The 25061-nt window shown below is 36.7% G+C and overlaps 1 protein-coding gene across 6 annotated transcripts in view; it reads right to left on the minus strand.

Annotated features, from left to right (window-relative positions):
• Ask1 (apoptotic signal-regulating kinase 1) overlaps positions 1–25061 on the minus strand; it is an 843483-nt gene that overhangs the window by 351766 nt on the left and 466656 nt on the right. For all 6 annotated transcript variants that reach the window (XM_090379009.1, XM_090379010.1, XM_090379014.1 and 3 more), the window contains one exon: positions 23101–23201. In XM_090379009.1, coding sequence (XP_090235135.1) covers positions 23101–23201 — 101 coding nt within the window. The remainder of the gene's footprint in view (positions 1–23100; positions 23202–25061) is intronic.

The raw sequence follows: 25061 nt of genomic DNA on the forward strand, positions 1-25061 counted from the left end.
AACAGAGTAACGAGTTACAAAGCTTTAAAAATAGGAATGAAGAGAAGATCTGAAAATTAATTTTTTTTATGATTGAAGATTTCATGGAAGTGTAAACACATTTCACCATAATAACTCACAGAATTCCAGCTGTCGGTGTTATTGCAAATTCAGTAAGATCGAGTTTACTGTCCGTTTATGATAGATTTCACTAACAGAAAAGCCCAATAAACAGGTGACTGCTAATTGTTTTTATTGTTTTATGGTTGTGACCTCCAGAATTTTCGACTGAACCACATGGTACCGTCAGATCGTAGGGTAATCTCCAGTGCTGCCCCGATTAAACGGCATGCTGTCCCAATTAAGCAAAGTAAACCCTGGCTATTTTCTTGATTCGTTTCTGTTTTTTAAGATTTTCCCCAAATAAACAGCTGCCCCGATTAACCGGTGGTCCAATTAACCGGAATCCACTGTATAATAAATGCAAATTGACCAATGAATATAACATTACTGGTATATAAAATTAATATATGATGTGAGTTGGTATATCATCTGAGGATTTGAGGATAGAAGTAACCATCATCTTGTGTTAAGAAAATTAAAACAGAATATATATAAGAGGTATAAAATAAAGTGTTAAAACAATTCCTTTATAATAACTTGTAAATACAATTCAGCAGTATTTTAGGTCCTGCATTGGGAGTTCAGTTTTTCCCTCCTGTAAATGTGCTGGATTTACTATTTTTAAACCATTTGAGAAAACACAAAACATAGTCAGATTGGCCAAAAATCATTACACACACACAGAAACCATTTTGCTTAAAAGTTAAATTACATTCCTGATGATATCAAGACTTTAGAAGAACACACTTCATCTAAAATCTCTGTAAAGACAAATTCAGAATGTTGGTGGGCCAAAGTTGCTAAACAAAGAGAGAAAACAAAACATAAATGTGAAAACAGCTACAGAAAAATTTTTGGTGTATTTCAGGAAGGATATGGAAACCAATGGAAGTCAGAAAACTGAAGCATTTATTTAAAAATCACCACAATGGCAGAGTATGAAGTAAATACTTTGATGAACTAATAAACAAAAGAGCTTAAACCATCACTGAAGAAGCGAAAAAGACTGAAATATAGGAAACTGTAGTTATTATTTTTTACTAAAACAAAGGTTCTGGAAAAGAACTAGGCATAAGTGAAATTAGATTTTAAATGTAAAAGTGAAAAGAAAATAGCTTCACTGTTACATCACTTTATTCTGAGGTCACTTTAGGAAAAATAAGTTCCAGAAGGCAGAAGCATATCATTAATTACATCAACATACAAAAAATGAAAATGTGAATGAAGAAATTACAGAAAAATTTCACTCCTTAGTTAATATGTCACATTCACTTATATTTCAGAGAATACATTCTTTGTGCCATAATATTTGGAATGTTCAGAAATAACAATGCAAAATCCTCAACATTTTAAAATTATTAAATAAAGGCTGAAAAGTAAAAATATGGAATTCATGACTAAATATGAACATCAACTTTTGGACTCGCCTGTAAATCAGGAAAAAAACCCTCAAAATTTAATCAAAAATTTATTCAATGTGCATTGAATACAGTGGTCTCACACTGTTTTTAAATACAGTGGAACCAACTGATGATGTTACCAACAGTAAATTCTAAATGGGAAACATTCAAGGATTTAATAGTGGAAATTACAAGTCTTTTCATACCAATTAAAAAATACCATTCAAGCTTTAGGCTTAAATGGATGTCAGATTAACTAATGATTCGTGGCAGAGAATAAAAATGCATGGGATGCATACAAATTATCAGGCAACACAGAAGCCTATGGCAGATATAAGCTGTCTGTAACCAAGCGACAAAGGAAATTAGGCAAGCGAAGGCAGATTATGAGAAATCTTTGGCAAAGGATGCAACGAAAAACATCAAGGACTTCTTTAGTTATATAAACTCTACAAGGAAGGGGATGAATCACATTGGCACACTTGATATCAATGGTTTGACTGTTGATGATCCTGCTCAGATAGCTGTCAAACTTAATTAGTATTTTGCATCCACATTCATACTTGTGGAATGGAAAATTGTTAGTTGTTGGTGCATCAGCTTCTGTGGCCATAATGCACCTCCCAAAGTTTTTGCATTTTACTCTGATCCAAGCCCAAGGCAGGATTCAAACCAACGACCTTTGGGTTGCCAGGCAGGCACTTGACCCACCTGGCTAGCCTGATCAGCTCCCAAATGTATCCTCGATCAAAAGGTGACATGAGTAATTACAGACCTATTAGTTTAACTTCTGTTCTGGGTGAAATAGTGGGGTCACTGGTTAAACAATCATTGCAGAATCATCTAGACAAGACTGCAGTAATAATTTAGACAGCATGTGTTTAAGGAAAAGTCTTGTCTGACAAATTTGATTGGATACTATCATATGGTTAAAGGAAATGGATGCAAAAAATAATTCTAATATTATATTCTTGGATTTCAGTAAATCTTTTGATATTGTTGTGCATGGAAGGAACTATACTCATTGGAGCAGTATGATAGACAGATCTACAGAAAGGATAGACAGGATAGGAAGGGAGGAGGGGTTATGCTATTAGTTAAAAAACACATAAAATCCAAGGAAGTGAAGCCAGTCGACATCGCTGGACAGTGCAGTGTCGAGTCAGTTTGGTGTGACATAAGCATTGGGAGATCAAAATTGAGAGTAGGAGTGTGCTATAGGCCTAATGACTCTGATGAGTATAATAAGAAACTGTTCGGAGAAATAGAGTGGGCCAGTAAATCAGAGAGTCTTATAATGGGGGATTTTAATTTCCCAGATATTGACTGGAATTTGGGGGCTGGTCACTCACACAGAAGCAAGGCTTTTGTGGATTTATTGGATGATTGTTTTCTACATCAGCATGTTCGGGAGGCAACTAGAGGGAGTAATACTCTTGATTTGATTATCAGTAGTGATTCTTCATGCATTAAGAATCTGCAGATAAATGAACCACTTGGTGGCAGTGATCACAGTGTGCTGAAGTGGGAGTTACTCAAAGAAGTAACTACCATTAGGGGTAAAGGGAAGGGGTATTGCTTTCGTAAAGGCGACTACAATGGACTGAGACAGTATTTAAATTCTATACAGTGGGATCAACTGATGATATTGCCAACAGCAAATTCAAAATGGGAAGCATTCAAAGAACTTATCGTGGAAGCTACTAGGCTTTACATACCAACTAAGAAATATTGTTCAAGGTTTAGGCCTAAATGGTTGTCAGATGAACTAATGAGGCATATGGCAGAGAAGAAAAATGCATGGGATACATACAAATTAACACGTGACACGGACGCCTATGATAGATACAAGTTGATCTGTAACCAAGTTACAAAGGAGGTTAGGCAGGCGAAGGCAGATTACGAGAGATCCTTGGCAAGGGATGCGAAGAAAAACAGCAAAGAGTTCTTTACTTATGTAAACTCTAGAAGGAAGGGGATGAATCAGATTGGTCCACTTGAGATGGATGGGTCAACTGTTGATGACCCTGCTCGGGTAGCTAACAAACTAAATGAATATTTTGCATCGACATTCACACATGAGGAGTTATTCAGCGAGGGGAATGCCAGAGGTGTATTCAACTCTAGCAGTAAGCTAGAGAATCTTGTAATAACTGAGAGCAAAGTGGAGGAGAAATTGTTGAAGATAAACACAAGAAAGGCACCTGGGGTGGATGGGATCTATCCAGTTATATTAAAGGAGGCAGCAAAGGAGGTAAGCAAACCCTTAGCCATAATTATGAGAGCTTCCTTGGACTCAGGGGAGGTACCCATTGACTGGAGATGTGCAAATGTGACCCCAATTCACAAAGGGGGATCAAAGGCTGACACAAGTAATTATAGACCTGTGAGTTTAACTTCTGTTCCCGGAAAATTAATGGAGGCACTGGTGAAAGAAGCACTGCAGGATCATCTAGACAAGACTTCAGTTATAGCTAGGACACAGCATGGTTTTGTTAAGGGGAAGTCTTGCCTGACCAATTTGATTGGATACTATGATGCAGTCACAAAAGAACTGGATGCAGGGAATAACTTTGATATTATATACTTGGATCTTAGAAAGGCTTTTGATACTGTTGCACATGGAAGACTGCTGCACAAATTGGAGCAGTGTGGCATTGGAGGCAAGTTGCTGCTATGGATAAAGGGGTGGTTGAGGGGGAGAAGACAGAGAGTGGTAATCAATGGACACTGCTCATCGTGGACTAATGTTATTAGTGGAGTCCCTCAGGGTTCAGTATTGGGGCCTTTATTGTTTTCTGTATTTATAAATGATATTGATGATGGTATATCAGGCTTAATGTCCAAGTTTGCAGACGATACGAAGGTTGGCAGGGTTGTCAAGGACACTACGCTGCTGCAACAGGATTTGGAAAGGTTGAGCAGATGGGCTTCGAGGTGGCAAATGAAGTTTAACATTGACAAATGTAAAGTACTACATATGGGAAACAGCAACCCCAGAGCAACGTATCAACTCTGTGGTACTACACTGACAGTGGTAGAGAATGAAAGGGACCTGGGGGTGGTGGTGCAGGCAGATATGAAGTTCTCTGAGCAGTGCAGACGAGCTGCAAGAGTAGCTCATGGTGTATTGTCAATGATATATAGGAATTTTTCTAGCACGGATAAGGAGGTGATTATTCCCTTGTATAAGGCAATGGTCAGGCCACACCTAGAGTACTGTATACAGGCCTGGAGGCCTCATTTCAGGAAGGATGTAGAGCTGCTGGAACGAGTACAGAGAAGGGCAACTAGATTGGTGAATGGGACAAAGGGGTTCTCTTACGAAGAAAGGCTTAAGTTTTGCAAATTACAGTGTCTGGAAACTAGGCACCAGCGGGGTGATCTGATAGAGGTGTACAAAGCCTTGAATGGTTTGAGCATGCTCAATGCTGATGGGATTCTTCCTCTAGCTCAGTAAAATCACCTGAGAGGGCATAAATTCAAATTGAGGAAAGACAGATGTAGGATAGATGTGCGGAAATTTGCCTTTAGCCAGCGGGTGGTTGGTGGGTGGAACAGACTTCCATCCCTTGTCGTGGAAGTTGATAGCCTAAATAAGTTTAAGGCTCAGCTGGACAGGTATTTCGAATGAACAGAGGGGTGAAGTGGAAGTGGTTATTTTTATTTATTTATGTTACTTTTTTTTTTTTTTTTTTTTTTTTTTTTTTGGCTGATGCTGCATAAGCTTGCTTTCTTGCATCAAATGCCTCTACTAATGCTAATGCTAATGCTAATGATATTAAGGGAAAGTTGCTACAATGGATAAAAGGGTGGTTGAGTGTGAGACAACAGAAAGTGGTAATCAATGGACACTGCTCTTCGTGGACTAATGTTAATAGTGGAGTCCCCATGGGTAAGGTGTAGGGCCCGCTGTTGTTTTGTATATTTAATAATGATATTGATGAAGGCATATCAGGCTTAAGTATGCAGATGATACTAAGGTTGGAAGGGTTGTTAATGAGAGTAATTGCAACTGCAACAGGATTTAGAAATGTTGGGCCAATGGGCTGAGAAGTAGCAACTGAAATTTAATATCGACAAGTGCAAAGTACTGCATATGGGTAGATGTAACCCAGAAAAATGTATCAACTGTGCGGTACTACACTTAGGGTGGTAGAAAACAAAAAAGACCTGGGAGTAATTGTGCAGTCAGATATGAAGTTTTCTGAGCAATGCAGACAAATTCCGGAGCAGGTCATGTGGTATTGTCATGATAAACAGGAATTTTACTAGTAGAGAAAAGGAGGTGATTATCCCTTTGTATAAGGCAATGGTCAGGCCACGCCTTGAGTACTGCATACAGGTCTGGAGGCCTGATTTTAGGAAAGATGCAGTGTTGCTTGAGTGTGTACGAAGAAGGGCAACAAGATTGGTGAGGGGAAAGAAGGGATCCTCTTACCACAAAAGGCTTCAGTTCTGCAAATTGCAGCAGCTGGAGACTAGGCACTTGCAAGGTGATCTAATTGAGGTACATAAGGCCTTGAATGGGTTAAGCACGCTGAATTCTGATGGCGTGCTCAACCCATTCAAGAGTTGAGCACGCCATCAGAATTTGCTTGCTCAGATTCTGAACCAACCTGAGTGAGTATAAATTTAAATTGAGGAAAGAGAATTGTAAACTAGATGTGAGGAAATTTGCCTGCAGTCAGCAGGTGGTTGATTGCTGGAACGAACTTCCATATGTCCTTTTGGAAATTGATAGCTTAAATAAATTGAAGGAGGAACTGGACAAATGTTTAGAGGGAATGGATGTCTTGAATTTTTTTTTTTTTTTTTTTTGGCTGATGCTAAAATAAGCTGGCTTTCTTACACCTCATGACTCTACTACTACTTTCACATAAACTAACCTAAAAACAAGAGGAAAACAACTGAAATAAAACAGGCAGTGAGCTATGAACAAAAGCCAAGTGTTGCTACCAATAGCCCAGAGTTGAGCGTTCCAACAGAATCATGTATTTTAATAGCATGTTGGTGCTTTTTGAATGCTTATATATGCATAAGGAACATTATTTGTAGTGCTATTTGATGTTTATATGCACCAGAAGCAAAGAACATGTTAAAATCTAAGTAAGTATTATTAAAGAGAAGGGGTGAGGGTGTTAAACATTGGTTTTGAATGCAACTTTGAGAAGAACAGTTAAGGTTTTAGGTCAAAGACAGAGGATGCCAGAATCAAACATTGGTGCTATGCAAAATTGCAGAAAAGTCATGCAAACATAACAAGAAACTGAATTTAGGATAGGTTGGTCTTCAAACGACCAGGCTGCCATGCACGGAAACTGAACTTGGCCTGTTATAACGTACGATCACTCATCAGTGAAGACAGGATATTAGAGCTGGAAAAGGAATTAGAAAATGTGAATTGGAATATCATCAGTTTGGCTGAAACAAGAAGAAGAAATGAATCATTTATAAGTTTATCAAGTGGAAATCTGCTGTACACCAATGGAAACAGTGAAAGGAGTGAAGGTGGAGTTGGGTTTCTGGTCCATAAAGATTTTAAAAACAACATTTTGGAATTCAAAAGTACATCACCAAGGGTGTCCAGACTAATACTCAAGATTTCTAAGAGGTACAAGCTAAAGATTATAATGATTTATGCACCAACATCGAGCCATGATGATGAAGAGGTTGAAGAAATGTACACCGAAATTGAGAGTCTTCTAGATGAGCAGAAAACCCACTACACTATTATTATGGGGGACTTCAATGCTAAGGTTGGAAAAAGGCAAAACAGCGCAGATAGAGGAACTATAGGAAATTTTGGAATTGGTGAAAGAAATAAAAGAGGTGAAAGACTTGTGGAATTTGCAGAATCTCAAGGACTGTCAGTAATGAACACTTTTTTCAAGAAAAGGGTGAACAGAAAGTGGACATGGAAGAGTCCAAATGGATTAACAACTAATGAAATCGACTTCATCCTCACTAACAGAAGATATATTGTGAATGATGTTACCGTCCTGAATAAGGTAAATGTTGGAAGTGATCACAGAATGGTAAGATGTACACTTGATATAGATGTAGGAAAGGAAAGGAAAAAACTGACTCGAGTAAATAATACAAAGGACTTTGAGATAACAGAGAGGGAGAAAAAGCAGTATGTACTGGAACTTAAGAACAAGTTTGAGCTTCTGCAGACTGCTCAGGACCAAGATATCGACGAGGAATATTACAACTTTCTGAAAGTGATAAAGCCCAAGAAACCTATAGGGAAACAGAAATCCAAAGAAGAAAAAATTAGTCAAGAAACACTTGTCATGATGAACCGAAGACGACAAATGAAGAGCAAGAAAAACACTGACAGGGAGAAAATTGAGTATACTGAGTTATGCAAAGCCATTAGAAAGAGACTCAAAGAGGACATAAGAAGATTTAACACAAGAAAAGTAGAACAAGCATTAAGGGAAAACAAAGGATTTAAATCAGCAGCCATGAGGTAATACAGAAAGACAAATGATACTGAAACTGAAGAATAGCGATGGTGTACTTATAAACAGCAGAGAAGGCATAATTCAAATAGCAGAAGACTACTATAGAGAATTATACAAGGAGCAGGGGAATGATGCCAGCAGTGGGGAAGATGGATTGCAAAGTAGCAATACATACGACATACCCGATATTCTTCCTGATGAGGTAGAACATGCATTGAAGAAAATGAAGAATCAGAAAGCCCCGGGGGAAGATGAAGTTACTGTACAGTTGTTAAAATTGGGAGGAAAAGACATAACACAAAAACTGGCAAGGCTCTTCACAAAGTGCATTAGAAAAGATGTGATGCCTAAACAGTGGAATAATGCAATCATAGTTTTGCTGCATAAGAAAGGAGATAAATCAGAAATTGGAAATTATAGACCAATTAGCTTGTTATCCCACATCTACAAATTGTTCACAAGGGTCATTACTAACAGATTAGAAAGAATACTTGATGAGAATCAACCGAAAGAGCAAGCTGGCTTTAGGACAGGATTCTCTACTATGGATCACCTTCATGTAATATCACAGCTAATGGAGAAAGCAAATGAATATAAAACACCATTATGCCTGGCATTTGTGGATTATGAAAAGGCATTTGACTCCATACAGCATAAGGCAATGTTTCGGGCACTGGAAAGACAAGGCATAGATACCCCATATATTACGATTTTGAAGAAAATATATGAGAGTGCTACCTCCTTTATTAGACTAGACAAAGACAGTAGCAAATTTAAAATCGAGAAAGGAGTTCGACAAGGAGACACAATATCTCCGAAGCTGTTTACTGCTGCCCTTGATGAAGCTTTCAGAAGATTAGACTGGTCACAGAAAGGAGTCAATGTGAACGGAGAGTACCTAAACCATTTACGATTTGCAGATGACATTGTGGTCATAAGCCACGATCCAAAGAATTAGAGGAAAATCTTAATCAGTTAATCACAGTTAGTAAGGATTTTGGACTAAAGATGAATATGGCTAAAACAAAAGTAATGATGAACAAGTATGCCACGGAAAGGGAAATAATGATTGAAGGAGCAGTAATTGAAAAGGTGGAGTCATATACTTATCTGGGACAAGTTATTATCAGTAATAATGATAAATGGCTGGAAGTCAAGAGAAGAATAAATTTTGGATGGATAGCATTCAGGAAATATAGTCGCATACTGAAGAGCAATATCCCAGTTTGTCTGAAACGTAAAATAATGAATCAATGTATACTCCCCACCACGACTTATGGAAGTGAAACTTGGGCACTCACCAAAAGAATGGAAGAAAAGCTGAGAACTACACAGCGAAGAATGGAACAAATTATATTGGGAATCAGACTGTTAGATAAGAAGAGAAACACATGGATTAGGCAGCAAACTCAAGTAAAGGACATTCTTATCAAAACTAAAGAACTAAAATGGTCTTGGGAAGGACACATAGCTCGAAGACATGATGACAGATGGACTAAGAAAATAACAGAATGGTAACCAAGAGGAGCTAGAAGAAAACCTGGAAGACAAAGGCAGAGATAGATATATGAAATTCAAGAGTTTTTGGGTAGTAAATGGATGGCCAGTGCTCAAAACAGAAGGAACTGGAAAGTTGCTGGAGAGGCCTTCATCCTGCAGTGGATTGAAAATGGCTGATGATGATGATGGTCTTCAAAAAAGAGAAAAGAAAAAACAAACAACCATAAAGAGTGCACGCTACTTATTTTGATTGCTTTGGGACCCAACTTAAGTACCAACAACAACCGAAGGAACAAGAATGCAGCTGTTCAATACTGTTTATTGATGCAAAGCAGAAATATGTATATAAAAAGATGGAAGTGTAAGAAAACATTAAAATTAAGCAATATAAAATACTTTAATTTGACTGTCCACTATTTCTTTGAGAAAGTTAAAAATGAAACCGTCAAGTTAGATTTTTTAAGTCAAATTGGTCTGAGTACAGATACAGTACTATCTTTAACAGAGTTACAAACATTACCTCCCATTATAGATAAACTTCCCAGGTTTCTGTGTACCCTTTTGTTGAAATCTATTTTGTTGAATAAAACACAATATATTGGCTCATTCTTTATTGAAGAAGAATAATTGATAATTTATGGATTGTTTGAGCCAATGTATTGTGTTTTATAATTTTTTTTTTTTTTTTTTTGTTAATAATGAGTTTCAACAAAACCTGACAAAAATAAGATTATAGGCAACTCTCGGTTTACGAACATTCGCTATAACCAATGTCACAATTCGTTCAAACTTTCTTAAAGTCGCCAATAGATACTTATAAAATGAAATGCCAAATGTATAGTAAACATAATTGTAAGATTTAAATAAATAAACTTTTAAAAAATTATTTATTGCAATAATTATCAGAAAATTATTATATGATAATTATACTGAACTGTTCTTGGTTAATAAAAACAAATCTAGCCAGTAAAAAAAATGTTAGTTTACATGTCACGCTGTGTTAGAATGTTTTCTTGTGGGAAAGAAATCGGTGATTTCCCCCTTATTATAATATAATATGATCATCGCTTGCTTTGCCTAGGTTATCTCAGACAGTCAACCATTGGTTCACTTAGGGTCTGGGAAAATGGAAGCTTCATCATCCCTTTCTCTTCCAGTCGCAAAGATACTTGAAATGGATAACAGCAGCACTGCGAACACACATCTGTGTCACTTATGTGGAAAACATTGAACTCTGATGAAGATATTAACGAGTAAAATTTGAATACATATGTATGTACAGTACATATATTATGTTAATACTCATTTTCTTTATTTCTATTTTGTAACTCTTTGTTTTTAATTAAAATTAAAAAGTATATCTTGTTTTTTCATTCTTTTCTTATTTTATTTTATGTTACATATTGTATACGATAAACTATAACCCATATATACATTATTATAAAACATATTGTATAGACCATTCAATGTTTAGTATATGGTTTTAATGCTTTAAAATGGCTGTTAACATATATGATATATATTGTAAAAGCTCAATAATGCAAGATACATATAACAAACAAAGCATAAAAAGAACAACATCTTAAAAGAACTCATCTATAAAACGAGAGTTGCCTGTACAAGCAGTAATGGGAAATAAATTTTATCCTCTTTTTGAAGTGCATATTTACATATACATTTTTTATTGGGGGGGTCAAAAGAGAAAAAATATGTATACACTTCATGATCATTTCAAGTACATCTGGTGAGTATGGGCTTGGCACAACCAGGGTCCTGAGCTGGATATCATCATTCTTCTCTTTCTTGGTGATTCCTTTCTAATTAATTCTGACTCTCTCTCTCTCTCTCTCTCTCTCTCTCTCTCTCTCTCTCTCTCTCTCTCTCTCTCTTGGGAATTTGGGACTTGGGTACTTGGGAATTTTTTTTGGCTGGTGCAGCATAAGCCTCAGGCTTTCTTGCACCATATGGCTAATAATAATAATAAAATAATAATAATAATAAGTATCTTTCAAATGCCATTCTGAATATACAGTGGAAATCGTTTAACATGAAACCATGGGGACAGAAATATTTTTTCGTGTTAAAATAATTTCACGTTAAAAGAAGTAAACAAAAAAAAAAAAAAAAAAAGTTTTTGATGATGTAATAATCAAAAGAGTTAAGATAGAAAGTCTAAATAAGTTAACATTTTGTGCACTATATAACACTACACGAGGGGCATTTTACAAACACAATTTATTAACACTTAACATTTTCATTGACTTCATCAGATAAAAAAACACATACAATATGTAAAAATTAAAAGAAAAGTTAATTATTTTTTGTAAAAAAAATCTAATACTTTTTTTTTTGCACCATGTTATTTATCATCTTTTTATCTACAAATTGTTCAATATCGTCCATTCATTTCACCACTCGTATGTACATCTAAATATCTGTGCATATTTTTATCAATTTTCGCATTTCTGATGTTATAGGAACAGGAACTAACAAATACAAATCGATGTCATTGTCTATATTATCATCACTATCTTCACCCACAGGATCCACTTCCGTAGGCCGTACGATGTCAAAAATATAATTATCTGTAAAATTCGGTGCTGTACACAAATTAGCATCATCAACTGCGACAAATTCATCCAAAAATACCAAACTTTCTAAAAGAGATGAAACATGCCAAAACATTTCACTGAATGTTGGTTCAGCTTCTTGATTGTCATGCGACTCTCAAGTAGGTATCAAATTCATCATTTTGGAAAATCCCGCATGACGAAAACAATTTGATACTCTTTGGTATTACAAGATTCCAAGCAGTGAGCAACATATGCAATAAGTTGGCAGAGAAATCTTCTTTTGATTCAATTGTGGCCAAATATTTTCTTAGCAATTGTTTTTGATAATAAAATTTTAAATTCTGTATTATACTTTGATCACAAGGCTGTAAAATGCTCGTGGTGTTTGGGGGCATAAATATAAACTTTATAGCTTTTAATCTCACTTCAGAATGAGCTGCATAATTATCAACAATCATGGCAACTTTTCGCATAAAAAACACTTATCTAAATTCAAAAGTCAATCAGTAAATGTTGTTGTGGTCATCCACGGCTTCTTGTTTGCCATGTGCTCAACTGGGATTTTTTTTTTCATTTTTAAAACAGCGTGGATTCGTGTTCTTCCCGATAACGAATAAGGGCAACTTTTCAGATCCATCCGAATTGCAAGCCACCATTACCGTTATCCTCTCTTGGGACTTTTTTGCTGTCAGAACACTGCTGTCCCTTAAATGATTTTTATTTATTGGCAAGTTAGATTGTTTTATTGGGAAATTAGACGCATATAATAGGCAGGTAAGCAGAGATAGAACAACCTTGTTTCGTCAGGGTTAAAGACATCTCTCGCACTATATTCTTCAAGCACTGTGGGCAAAGTAGATTGTAGCAAATCCGATGTCATACTCAGTGAAATTTGATTTGCTTCACCATAAACATATTTAAAAATGATGCCGTTTCTTTTCTTGAAACGTTCCATCCAGCCTGGATTCGCAGTGAATTCAATCCCCATTTGAATTGCAAACACATCTGCTTTTTCCATTAATAGAGGCCCCCGATATTAGAGCATTCTGAGACTAGCTTGTTTGAAACAAACAGGCAAATGCAGCCTCCAAATCTTCGTATTTGGTCGTTCTCATCTGTTTCCTATCCAGCTAAAACATTACAGTAAGTCGGTCTCTATTCTTTATGATTGCCGACTATGTAGAGTTAGCGATTCCGAACTTTTTACAAATGTCAGTTTTCGAAGAATGCCCCACATCTAATGCTTAAAGCAACTGGAGCATGGAGCCTTTATCTCATCGCTATTCCCAACTTCGTGTTGTTTGTAATTGCAAGAATGCAAAATGGGATGACCTGTACAATTTCTTTTCTTTGGTCAGTTTACTGTTTCAAAACTTCTGATGTAAACGTTTGCTCAGATTGTGTCAGTGAAATTATTCTTGTAGGAATGGAATCCTTTTTTCCCACACTCCACTTGGTTTTCCAATAAATGTGCTAAGGCTGCTCAAGAGAAGAATATGTTGCATATTGTAATTGGCTTGTTTCCAATTTTTCTGTTTCATTTTCTGCCTACACCAAAGCTCGCAACAATTGTAAAGCAGTTATTAATCAGTCCAAACTAGATTTTGAACAGGCTAAGAGTAGATGTTGTTGTTGTGCTTGAATTTTTCTGGTGCATAGGCTACTTAGGCCATATTGCACCTATCATAGTAGCTAATACTAATTTTATTGGCTTCTATGGAAGCAGTTAGAAACTGTTATATAAACCTATTCGTTTCAGAAAGAAGAAACATTCTGTAAGGTTTGAATTTTCACCTATGATATGGCTAAGTGACAATTCCTGTAAGTTTGAGAGAGAGAAGTGAATGAATTTAGAATTGTTATACTAGGTGCATTCCAGGAGTATGGGTTTTATTGTGAGTGGTCTGTGGCAATGTGAACACTGTGGAGGATAACAGGAATAGATGGGTCATATGAGTGTGGCCTATTCAGGCTCTGGCCAGGACAAACTCTTCTTGTCCGTTTGTACGGAAACTAGAGGCATATAATTGCGGTACAGGTTTAATTTCAAGGAGTTTGTTATGAATATGCGTTTGCCACTGTAGTGTCCATCGTTCCTTACATATATTTCATATATGCATTTTGTAATAATTGAACGCGACCAGAAAATTGATTGGCAATGTGCTGGATGGATGCTCGGTAGCATCATCTGCAATTTCATTTCCTCGTATTCCAGTATGGCCTGGGATCCAGCAGAAAACCTTTTGCTGATGATCTCGGAGACAAATCAACTCTAATCTGATGAGCTGTAGTAATGGATGAGCAGGTGAGGAAATCTTTTGCATTGCTAATAGGGCACTTTGCGAGTTTGTGTAGATTATGCTTTTTTCGCTTGAGAGATGGAAAATGTTTTCCACAGCAAGCTTTATGGCATATAATTCAGTGGTGTAACTACTGCATTCTGTCAGAAGTGATACAGAAATGATATTCCAGTGTCATGGAATCCACTGCTGTACCTGATCCACTCTTGGACTTCAATCCATCAGTATATATTTTAGCGAAGTCAGGATAACATTGTAAATGTGCAATGTGCAGCTCCTGGATGTTAATACCCATCAAAGAGTGTTTTCCCCATTGATGGAAATAATTGTCACAACATGGCATGACAGACCATGGAGAAACGTGATCTCTCCATGGTCTGTCATGGTCTTTGTGGAATATACAACTCAAAGTTGTAATTTTCCAGTTTTCTGCTAGTTCCATTAACCTAATACCTGCAGGCATAGTTACTTGGGTTTGTTTCTATAAAAGGTCATGAGTTGCGGATCATTAAATATTAACCAATTAGGATGGGTCGACTGGCTTTGAATGATGGTTGCATAGTTCAGTAATAGCATTAGTAGAGGCATTTGATGCAAGAAAGCAAGCTTATGCAGAATGAGCCAAAAAAAAAAAAAAAAACCCCACTTCCACTTTACCCCTCTGTTCGTTCGAAATACCTGTCCAGCTGAGCCTTAAACTTATGTAGGCTATCAACTTCCACGACAAGGGATGGAAGTCTGTTCCACCACCAACCACCCGCTGGCTAAAGGCAAATTTCCGCACGTCCATCTTACATCTGTCTTTCCTCAATTTGAATTTATGCCCTCTCAGGTGATTATTCTGAGCGAGAGGAAGAATCCCATCAGCATTGAGCATGCTCAAACCATTCAAGGCTTTATATACCTCTATAAGATCACCTTGCTGGTGCCTAGTCTCCAGACACTGTAATTTACAAAGCTTAAGCCTTTCTTCGTAAAAGCACCCCTTTGTTCCATTCACTAATCTTGTTGCCTTCTCTGTACTCGTTCCAGCAGCTCTACAACCTTCTTGAAATGAGGCCTCCAGACCTGTATACAGTACTCTAGGTGTGGCCTGACCATTGCCTTATATAAGGGAATAATCACCTCCTTATCCCTGCTAGAAAAATTCCTATATATCATTGACAATACACCATGAGCTACTTCTGCAGCCCATCTGAACTGCTCAGAGAACTTCATATCTGCCTGCACAACCACCCTCAGATCCCTTTCATTCTCTACCACTGTCAGTGTAGTACCACGGAGTTGATACGTTGCTCTGGGGTTGCTGTTTCCCATGTGTAGTACTTTACATTTGTCAATGTTAAACTTCATTTGCCACCTCTCAGCCCATCTGCTCAACCTTTCCAGATCCTGTTGCAGCAGCATAGTGTCAGTAGTGTCCTTGACAACCCTGCCTACCTTTGTATTGTCTGCAAACTTCGACATTAAGCTTGATATACCATCATCAATATCATTTATAAATACAGAAAACAACAATGGACCCAACACTGAGCCCTGAGGGACTCCACTAATAACATTAGTCCACAACGAGCAGTGTCCATTGATTACCACTCTCTGTCTTCTCCCCCTCAGCCACCCCTTTATGCACAGCAGCAATTTGCCTCCAATGTCACACTGCTCCAATTTGTGCAGCAGTCTTCCATGTGCAACAGTATCAAAAGCCTTTCTAAGATCCAAGTATATAATATCAAAGTTATTCCCTGCATCCAGTTCCTTTGTGACTGCAGCATAGTATCCAATCAAATTGGTCAGGCAAGACTTCCCCTTAACAAAACCATGCTGTGTCCGAGCTATAACTGAAGTCTTGTCTAAATGATCCTGCAGTGCTTCTTTAACCAGTGCCTCCATTAATTTTCCTGGAACAGAAGTTAAACTCACAGGTCTATAATTACTAAAAGGAGATTGAGAAGACGAAAGAAGATATTTGTTGACATTGGACTTGAACTTCTGTAGACTGTAATTTTCAGGAAATACGTATGAAGGGACGTTGTTCCAAAAAAACGACAGTTGAATGAATAAACGAGGAACATGAAAAGTTGGTTCTTTGAGTTTGAAGTTGGACAGTAAATGGATGTTGGCTGGTGGCGGCATGTGTTCGGACTGTTTTTAAAGAGAGAGCGGGAATTATAGAAGCCAATTCAGAAGAACAGTGCCCATGGAAGTATCTGTAGCAGAGGCATGCAGCAGAAACAGTACGTCTATGAGACAGCGAGTGGAGAGACTCTGTTAGAGATGAATCATTAATTAACCTAACTACCCTCTTCTGAATGGAATCTAGAAGCCTGAGAGAGGTTTTGGGGGCACCACCCCAAATGTGGGAACAATATTCCATAGCAGGGCGGATGGGCAATTTATACAGAGTGAGCAGCTGTTTGGAAGAAAAGTAATGTCAAGAGCGAAAGAGAAAACCAAGTTTTTTAGAGGCAGAAGAAGCAATATTTGTAATGTGTTGTGCCAAGAGCGATTAGAAGTAAGGGTAATCCCCAAAAGAGATATATGATTTTGCCTAGAAATCGGAGTGTCACTAAAGATAAGCATAGGAGCAGAAGAATTCTTTTTGGGAGATATAAGATAAGACTGATTTTTAGAAGGGTTGAAATCAACTAAGTTGTCTTTGCCCCACTGGACAATTACCTGAAGATCGGCATTTAAGGAATTGGTAGCAGATTTTCGAGAAGTTGAAGATGATTGAGCAGGACAAGGTTTCTCAAAATGGAAAGTGGAATGCAATGTGCTATCATCGGCAAAACTATGGATAGGATTTCCAGTCAATGGAAGAAGGTCATTAATATACAAGAGGAAAAGAGTGAGGGAAGAACTGAACCTTGGGGGACACCGGCATTAGTGGAGAAGTTAGAAGACAGAGAGCCATCTACCATCACCCTCAGTGAGCGATCAGAGAGAAAACTGAATAACCAATTACTAAAAACAGTTGCCAAACGATAAGATGGAAGCTTGTTTAGAAGACCTTTATGCCAAACACGATCGAAAGCCTTTGAGATGGCAAGAGCAACTACTTGTGTTTCCCCGAACCTTGCCATTGAATTAGTCCATTAATGGGTAACATTAGCAAGAATATCACCAGTGGATCCACACTGACGGAATCCATACTGGCGATCGTTGATCAGAAGGAAGGTTTCTAGGTAGTTTAAGAGTTGGTGGTTAATTGATTTCTCCATTATTTTAGAAAGAGTAGAAGTAATTGCAATGGGATGATAATTTGATGGGAGGGATTTGTCACCCTTTTTATGAATTGGCTGGATATGAGCAAATTTCCAAGCAGAAGGAAAAACACCTTTGGAATAAGAAAGTGAAAAAAGAAGGCAAAGAATAAGACTAAGTTCAGGAGCACAGGTTTTGAGAACAAGTGGTGAAATGCCATCAGGACCTGGAGCTTTCTTAGCATCAAGATTCGTCAAAATCCTTCTGACATCCTTTTAACAGAAGACCACAGGAGGCATTGAATGGAGCGTAAGAGACCAGAATGCTTGGCTACCATTAGGGCAAGAAGCAAGTTTTCTACTCTTAGCTTGTTCAAACTCTAGTTTGGACTGATTAATAACTGCTTTACAATTGTTGCAAGCTTTGGTGTAGGCAGAAAATGAAACTGAATAATTAGAAACAAGCCAATTACGATATGCAACATTCTCCTCTTGAACAGCCTTAGCACATTTATTGGAAAACCAAGGTTTAGATAAAGAACGAGATTTTAAAGTGGAGTGTGGGATAAAGGATTCCATTCCTGCAAGAATAATTTCACTGACACGATCTGAGCAAACGTTGACATCAGAAGTTTTGAAACAGTAATCCGACCAAGGAAAAGAAGAAAAGAAGTCTCGCAGGTAATCCCATTTTGCATTCTTGTAATGCCAAACAACACGAGGTTGGGAATAGCCATGAGATAAAGGTTCTATTGGAGAAGAGACAATCACCAAGTTGTGATCTGAAGTGCGTAAAGGAGCTCTCACTTCGACCGTGTACTTAGAAGGGTTGTTTGTGAGAAAAAGATCAAGCGTATTGGCTGTATGATTAGGATTGTCCAGTATTCTTGTAGGTAGATGAACAATCTGTGCTAGATCATTAGTAATTGCAAAAGCTAGGAGAGGAATGAATCACATTGGGCCAATAGATATGATTGGTTTAGATGATGACAATCCTGCTCAGGTGGCTAACAAACTTAATAAGTATTTTGCATCTACAAATACTCGTACCTTCAAACAAGGAATGTTTTTGGGGTGGGCAACCAGACATTTATCAAATTCTAACAGACAGCTAAATAACAGTAAAATTAAAAGTGCCTGTGGTCTTATATGGGGAATTATACTGAGGGAGGCAGCAAAGTAGGTAAGCAAACCTAAAGCCATAATTATGAGATCCTTCTTGGATTTAAGGGAGGACCCTGTGGACTGTAGATGTGAAAATGCATTACCATTTCACAGAGGAAGTTCAAGGGCTGCATTAGTAATTTAGACCTATAAGCTTGACTTGTGTTCCAAAGAAATATTGGAGTTGCTGATAAAAGAAGAAATGGCAATGTAATATAACTGCATATGAAGGTATGTAATTATACTGCTCGAAGCATGGATTTCTTAATGGGCAATCTTGTCTGACCAATCTGACTGAATACTATGATGCAGGAACTGGATGCAAAGAATAATTTTCACATCATATACTTAGGCGCATTATAGCCACAGCAGCTTATGCACCGTTAAACCCCCATAACACACACACACACACACACACACACACACACACACACACACACACACACACACACACACACACACACACACACACACACACACACACACACAAAGATTTCAGAAAAACTTTTGATAATGTTGCACATTAAAGAGCGAGGTGTACTAATTGGAGTAGTTTGGATGTAAGGTCATGGAACTGCTATGGATAAGGTGATAATTGTGTGGGAGAAGACAGAGTGATTATAAATGAACCATGGGGACCTCTACTAACATTATTAGTAGAGGGTCCCCATGGTTCAGTGCAGGGCCTATTGTTTGTTTCCATATTTAAAGGGAAAAAAAATGTTCTTGTTTATAATCTATCACAACCACCATGTCAGTGGAGTTTACAATAAATCATCAATATAAATGTTAATCATATTTAGCAGTCACAGGTTTGAACCCCGGACCACGCAAAGAGTGCATGCCACTGCACTCACCTTCCTGACCACTCGGCTACATCAAAGGCATATCATGCTTAATGTCTAAGTTTGCAGATGATACACAGCTTCAGGAGTTAATGACAGTAATCAAGGTGCAAAAAGTGGTAGATGACTTTCATCAACCGGTGAAATACCACCACTTTGCTTATTGGAGGCTTGAAGTGGCGAAACCCATGTTTAGTCTCTAGAGCAAAGTTTCCGGCATCCCCCTCTCCCCATACTTCTCCTTCAACCCATGCATGGTACTAAGTACTATAGGTTTTGATACCTTTCATGTTTGGGGTTTTCATAAAAAAAAAAAAAAAAAAGTTTTCTCAATGATATACAGTAATTTTGCTAGCAGGGATAAACAAGTGATTATCTCATTGTATAAGACAAGGTTAGACCATATCTTGAGTAGGCATACAGGTCTGGAAGCCTCGTGTTAGGAAGGATGTGGATCTATTAGAACAGGTGCAGAGAAGAACAACAAGATTAATGAGAGAAAAAGGGTGCTCTTACTAGGAAAGCTTCAGTTCTGCAAACTGTAATATCTGGAGACTAGGTGCCTGTGAGGAAATGTGATTCAGGTGTTTAAGGCTTTGAATGGATTGTGTAGGCTCAGTGCTGATGGAATCATTCTTCTTACTCAGATTACACACATGAGGGGGGCATAAATTCAAATTAAGGATGGATGGTGCAAAAGTTTGCCTTCAGCCAGTGGATAGCTGATGATTGGAAGAACAAACTTCTACCTGGTGTAAATGTGAGTAGTTTAAATAAATTTAAGAATGAACTAGAGAATATATTAGGGGAAAATACAGGTGATATGGGAAGCTTTTTTTTTTTAAATCATGTGCCACTTCTAATACAGGCCTGGAAGCCTCATTTTAAGAAAGATGATCTCAGTGGACAACAGGTGCAGAGAAGACCAACCAGATTAGTCAGGAACACAAACGAGTAGTACCACAAAAGGCTTTGGTACTGCAAATTGCAATACATGGAAACTAGGCACTTGAGAGAGAGAGAGAGATCACTTAACTGAAACATTTAAAGCTTTGAATCAATTGCATAAACTCAGTGATGGGTTTTTTTACTCTTTCTCATACAACGCACAAGTTTATGTCCACACACAAGGGCAGACATAAAATTAAATTGAAAATGAATGGCTGCATAGAAAAATTTGCTTTAAGCCCGAGTAGTTGATTTTTGGATCAAACTACTATTCGTATTGTGGAACCATTTGTTTGAATAAATTTAATGAAGAATTAAGATATTATTATAGCAGACAGGAGATTAGTTGTATATATATATATATATATATATTTTTTTTTTTTTTGCAATTGCAATTTATTTGCATTACTTCCTTGCATCATTTTCCACTCCACTACTATTAGTAGTTATAATAATAGAAGTCAAAGATATGTGGCATATGGACAAGTAATGATCATCCTGATCACTGTGTCAATCACCAGCATGGTGCCAAACAGCCTCCATAAGAATCTAGCAACAATAGACCTACCACAGAACACTTACATGGAGCACCAGAAAGCCATGATCCTGAACACCCATAGGATAGTAAGAGAGTTCCTCAACCAACCACACTATGCACCTAGTGTCAGTACCCATCATGGGGCATCAAAAAATCCCATAAAGCAGGAACAATTTTTTTTAATAATAATAATAATAATAAACATAATAAAAAAAATATATGATTGAACTGTGTTTTTTCTTTCACTTCTATATCCATCATTTACTGAAGAGGAGATGTCATGATTTCTGTTTTATACAAAAGTGGGTATTGTGATGCTCACCTTTACTTCTTATTTTTGTTATCAAGAGATGCTCGGTAGATGTCCACGATTCAGAGTGAAAATGACTCAAATTATGGAGAGACAATAAAAGTTGGTTTGCGTTATGAATGAAGTACTTCTATACAGAAATACACTATTTTTGAATATAGGAAGGTTTATTCGTTAGGCTTGGCTGATTCTCATTTTGTAGCTTTTGTATATGTGAGACTATGTTCAGTATTATACTTTTGAATCTTTCTCTCTCTCTCTCCCCCCCTCCTCTAGTTTCCAGAAAGCCCATTTTTCAAATAGGCAGGATGGTCCTCTCTTAACAGTTTATATATGTTGTTGCATTTTTTTTTTAACTATAATGGTCTTTTGGTAGACTCCTGCAAGCTTCGACTGTCCATTTGCTTGGATTTGAAACAATAGCAGGGAATTTAGAACGTACAGCCTCATTGAGCAGTTCTTGTATCTTTTTATGGTTGTTGGCCAATTTCAAAAATTGAGAATCAGATTTCTCATAGGAACAATGCTTTTATCTTTTCAGATTACTATTCTTTTGTCATTTGTTACTCCTTGATCCTTTACCTCTTTCCAGATTACTTCTTCTGTAATGTACACTATAAACTATAGTTGCTCAGAATGGGTGTTCTGAATGTTTGTAAGTCACTGTCTCTATTAGGATTTTTTTTCTCATTGACTCTGGCCTGACAGTCTATCCAGCCCTTCCTCAAATGAAGAAATTCTTAGAACTGTCTATGCTCCAGTGGGGTTTATAAAAAGAAGCTAAGGTTGTGCTTTTTGGCATGTCTTTTAACTGAGTTAGTTTATGGATCACCTGCTATGCCATTAGTTAGGGTTTTTTCTAAATGTCCTGAGGAAAAAGCAATGTCTGGATTTCGGTTACTCATCTTTGCCCATTTTAGCTCAGAATTCAAGTGATAAGGGGAGAGGTTAGCAAATTAGTTGTGTGTGTGTGTGTGTGTGTGTGTGTGTGTGTGTGTGTGTGTGTGTGTGTGTGTGTGTGTGTGTGTGTGTGTGTGTGTGTGTGTGTGTGTAAGGTAATTCCTTACTAAGAAAAAAAAAATGAAATCACTTTACAATTAAATAAACTTGAATACACTTCATAAATGACTGATTTATGAGCCAGAGTACTTGTCACTAACTTAACACTCAGGACCTTAGACTAAGGAATACCTCTCAGACTACAGGGCATTCCTTGATCTAATGTAAGAAAAATAACATGGATATCTGAAGTAGTATGTTTATGATGTGTGTGTGTATTATTAAAAGATTTTTCCAATGCTCAAAGAATACAACTACTTCCTAACTCTACATTTTTCTTGATTATTATTCTTAATCAAACAGCAGAATAATTAGTCACATGTGATTTATTCCAAGAATTACTTCAGGAGGCTTAAGTGAGGAAAGCTCCTGAAATGCACAGCAGACCTTGGAATTAATCAACGGTAACTATTTTACTGTAGCTTTCAACCAAAGTTCTGTTTTTAATTAAACTATGTTTTATTCTTAATTAAACAGAATAATAAAAACACTGATTACTTAAAATGTATGTAATCAGCCTAATAAGAGTTTTAGTATTGACCTTAAAACAGTGACCAAATCAGTTTTAGAAGATAAACAAAGAGCATAAGAATGCATAACTGATAACGTCGAAAAATCAGACCCTGCAAATAAGGATTACATTCAATAATAGATAATTTTTTTTTTTTTTTAAATTAAAATATACCTTAAAATGAATTGTTTTGCTTTTTCAGACATTAAGTCTGGAATTTCTGGGTGCATTTTGAAAAATCCAACTTTAAACATTGCTGCTTCTGGTGAACCAAGCTAAATGAAAAGAAACAACATACATAAAAATTAGCATCACTAAAAAAAATTAACCATTTCCTACTGACTACTACTATTCTTTAAAACTTCAGTGCAATACACTGAAGTTTATGATTTTAATAAACAAGTGAATTTATCTCCCATTCTGATCTAAGACTCTTTATACTGAAAGAAGTACCTTCTATTCATTATATTTCCAAATTTCAACCTTATTTTTAATTTTCTTTTTCTTTTATGCTGATCTCGAACTAGAATGGTTATGGAAACTACTATAATTTACAACAGTAACTATTGAGAATCCAGAAGAAACTTGACAGTCAACAAGAAATTCTATAGTTTATTTCCCACAAACACTTCTATAGTTTAATTATGTCTAGGAAATACATATTTCTACAGTTTAATTATGTTGACACAATTAAACTGTAGAAATACATCCAGGAAATACAGACGAAGAAAGGCTTTTCCCTAGGAGAACAAAAGGGGAGAGGATATATAAATAAAAAAAAGGTCAGTTTAGTAGTAACACAAAAAGTTAAATGAAGCAAGGAAGTCAGGCTTCTGCTGCATCTGCAGAAATTTTCCTTTTCTTATCGCATGGTACCCAATGCTAATACGAATGTACATTCAATCCCTTCTTGAACTAACCCAAGCTTTCAAACTTCACCACACCTGGTAGATAATTTATTACACTGGTAAATTGCTAGGTGGCTTAGACAAACTTCGCAATGATTCTTGTTTCCCATATCGGCAGGAATAATTTACACTCATCCATAATCCCGATTCGGACCTTATACAAGGATTAATTAAAAAGTTCTGTGAATGATCTTATATTCTTGAATGCACAGAAGTAGTTAAAATATTGCAAGAAGGACTTAAAATGGCATCTTTTAAGTAAGGGCAACAAGTTTTAATTTGTTGTTACACAGCAATCTAGGAAAAAGCTACCTTGAGGAAATACGCAAATATTAAATTTTATTTTCATTGGAAAGTTAGCCATTGAAACAGGGTTCACGTGCTTCCATGGCAGTTTAAAGAGAACTTTTTTTGACTGAAAATGAAAAAAGACAGTTGCCTTTTAACATCCCAAAATAGTATAAACATCAATTAAGCATTAAAAAGCTAAATTATGAAACATTTGACCTGGATGACAATTCGAGAAATGGCAGAAATATCTTTTTCACATTTGGTCTGGTTTGGTTTAGTCCATTTGGACATGAAGAAAGTGAGCCAAGTGTGTTCCACACACATTCTCACTCAACATCAAAGATGGCATTGAGTCATTATTTCATCTGAGTTGTTCGACTACACCATGTTCTATGAGAAGTGACTGTAAATGGCAGTCCTCCAAAAGTGGTTATTTTCAGTTGTGTCTGTGAATGTTTCGGACAAGTCATTCTAAGATATTCTAGTCGGATGATTAAATATCTCATGATCAAAGCCTCCTAAATAAAGTGATAATTCAGTTATTCTATCTAGTATTTGAATAAAAAATGGTGCTATCTTTCTGACAATCTGTTCAATGACAGTGAGTGACTAACAATCTGTCAGTGAACAAACTGAACAAATCAAATTGAACATCACATACTAAAAAGCCTATTCTAGAATAGTCTTTTTATGCTCCACTCTCTCTTATGATGCAAATTTGGCAAATGTAGATATGTACTTGTAAAAAGTATTCCAAATTATGTAACTAACAATGACATTAATATCAGTTTCATTATTCCTCAATTTTGTGTTTCCTTTCAATCTGTAACATTAACTGTATTGGAATTGAAATAGTTTGACCATAAAAAAAAGTAACAGGCTGAATTCTATTTTGATATACTTGATATGAGGGCAGTCACTCCTATTCAAATGGCA

This window comes from Mastigoproctus giganteus, chromosome 8 (genome assembly GCF_048544385.1).
Source record: "Mastigoproctus giganteus isolate SK-2022 chromosome 8, ASM4854438v1, whole genome shotgun sequence".
Classification (NCBI taxonomy): Eukaryota; Metazoa; Arthropoda; class Arachnida; order Uropygi; family Thelyphonidae; genus Mastigoproctus; species Mastigoproctus giganteus.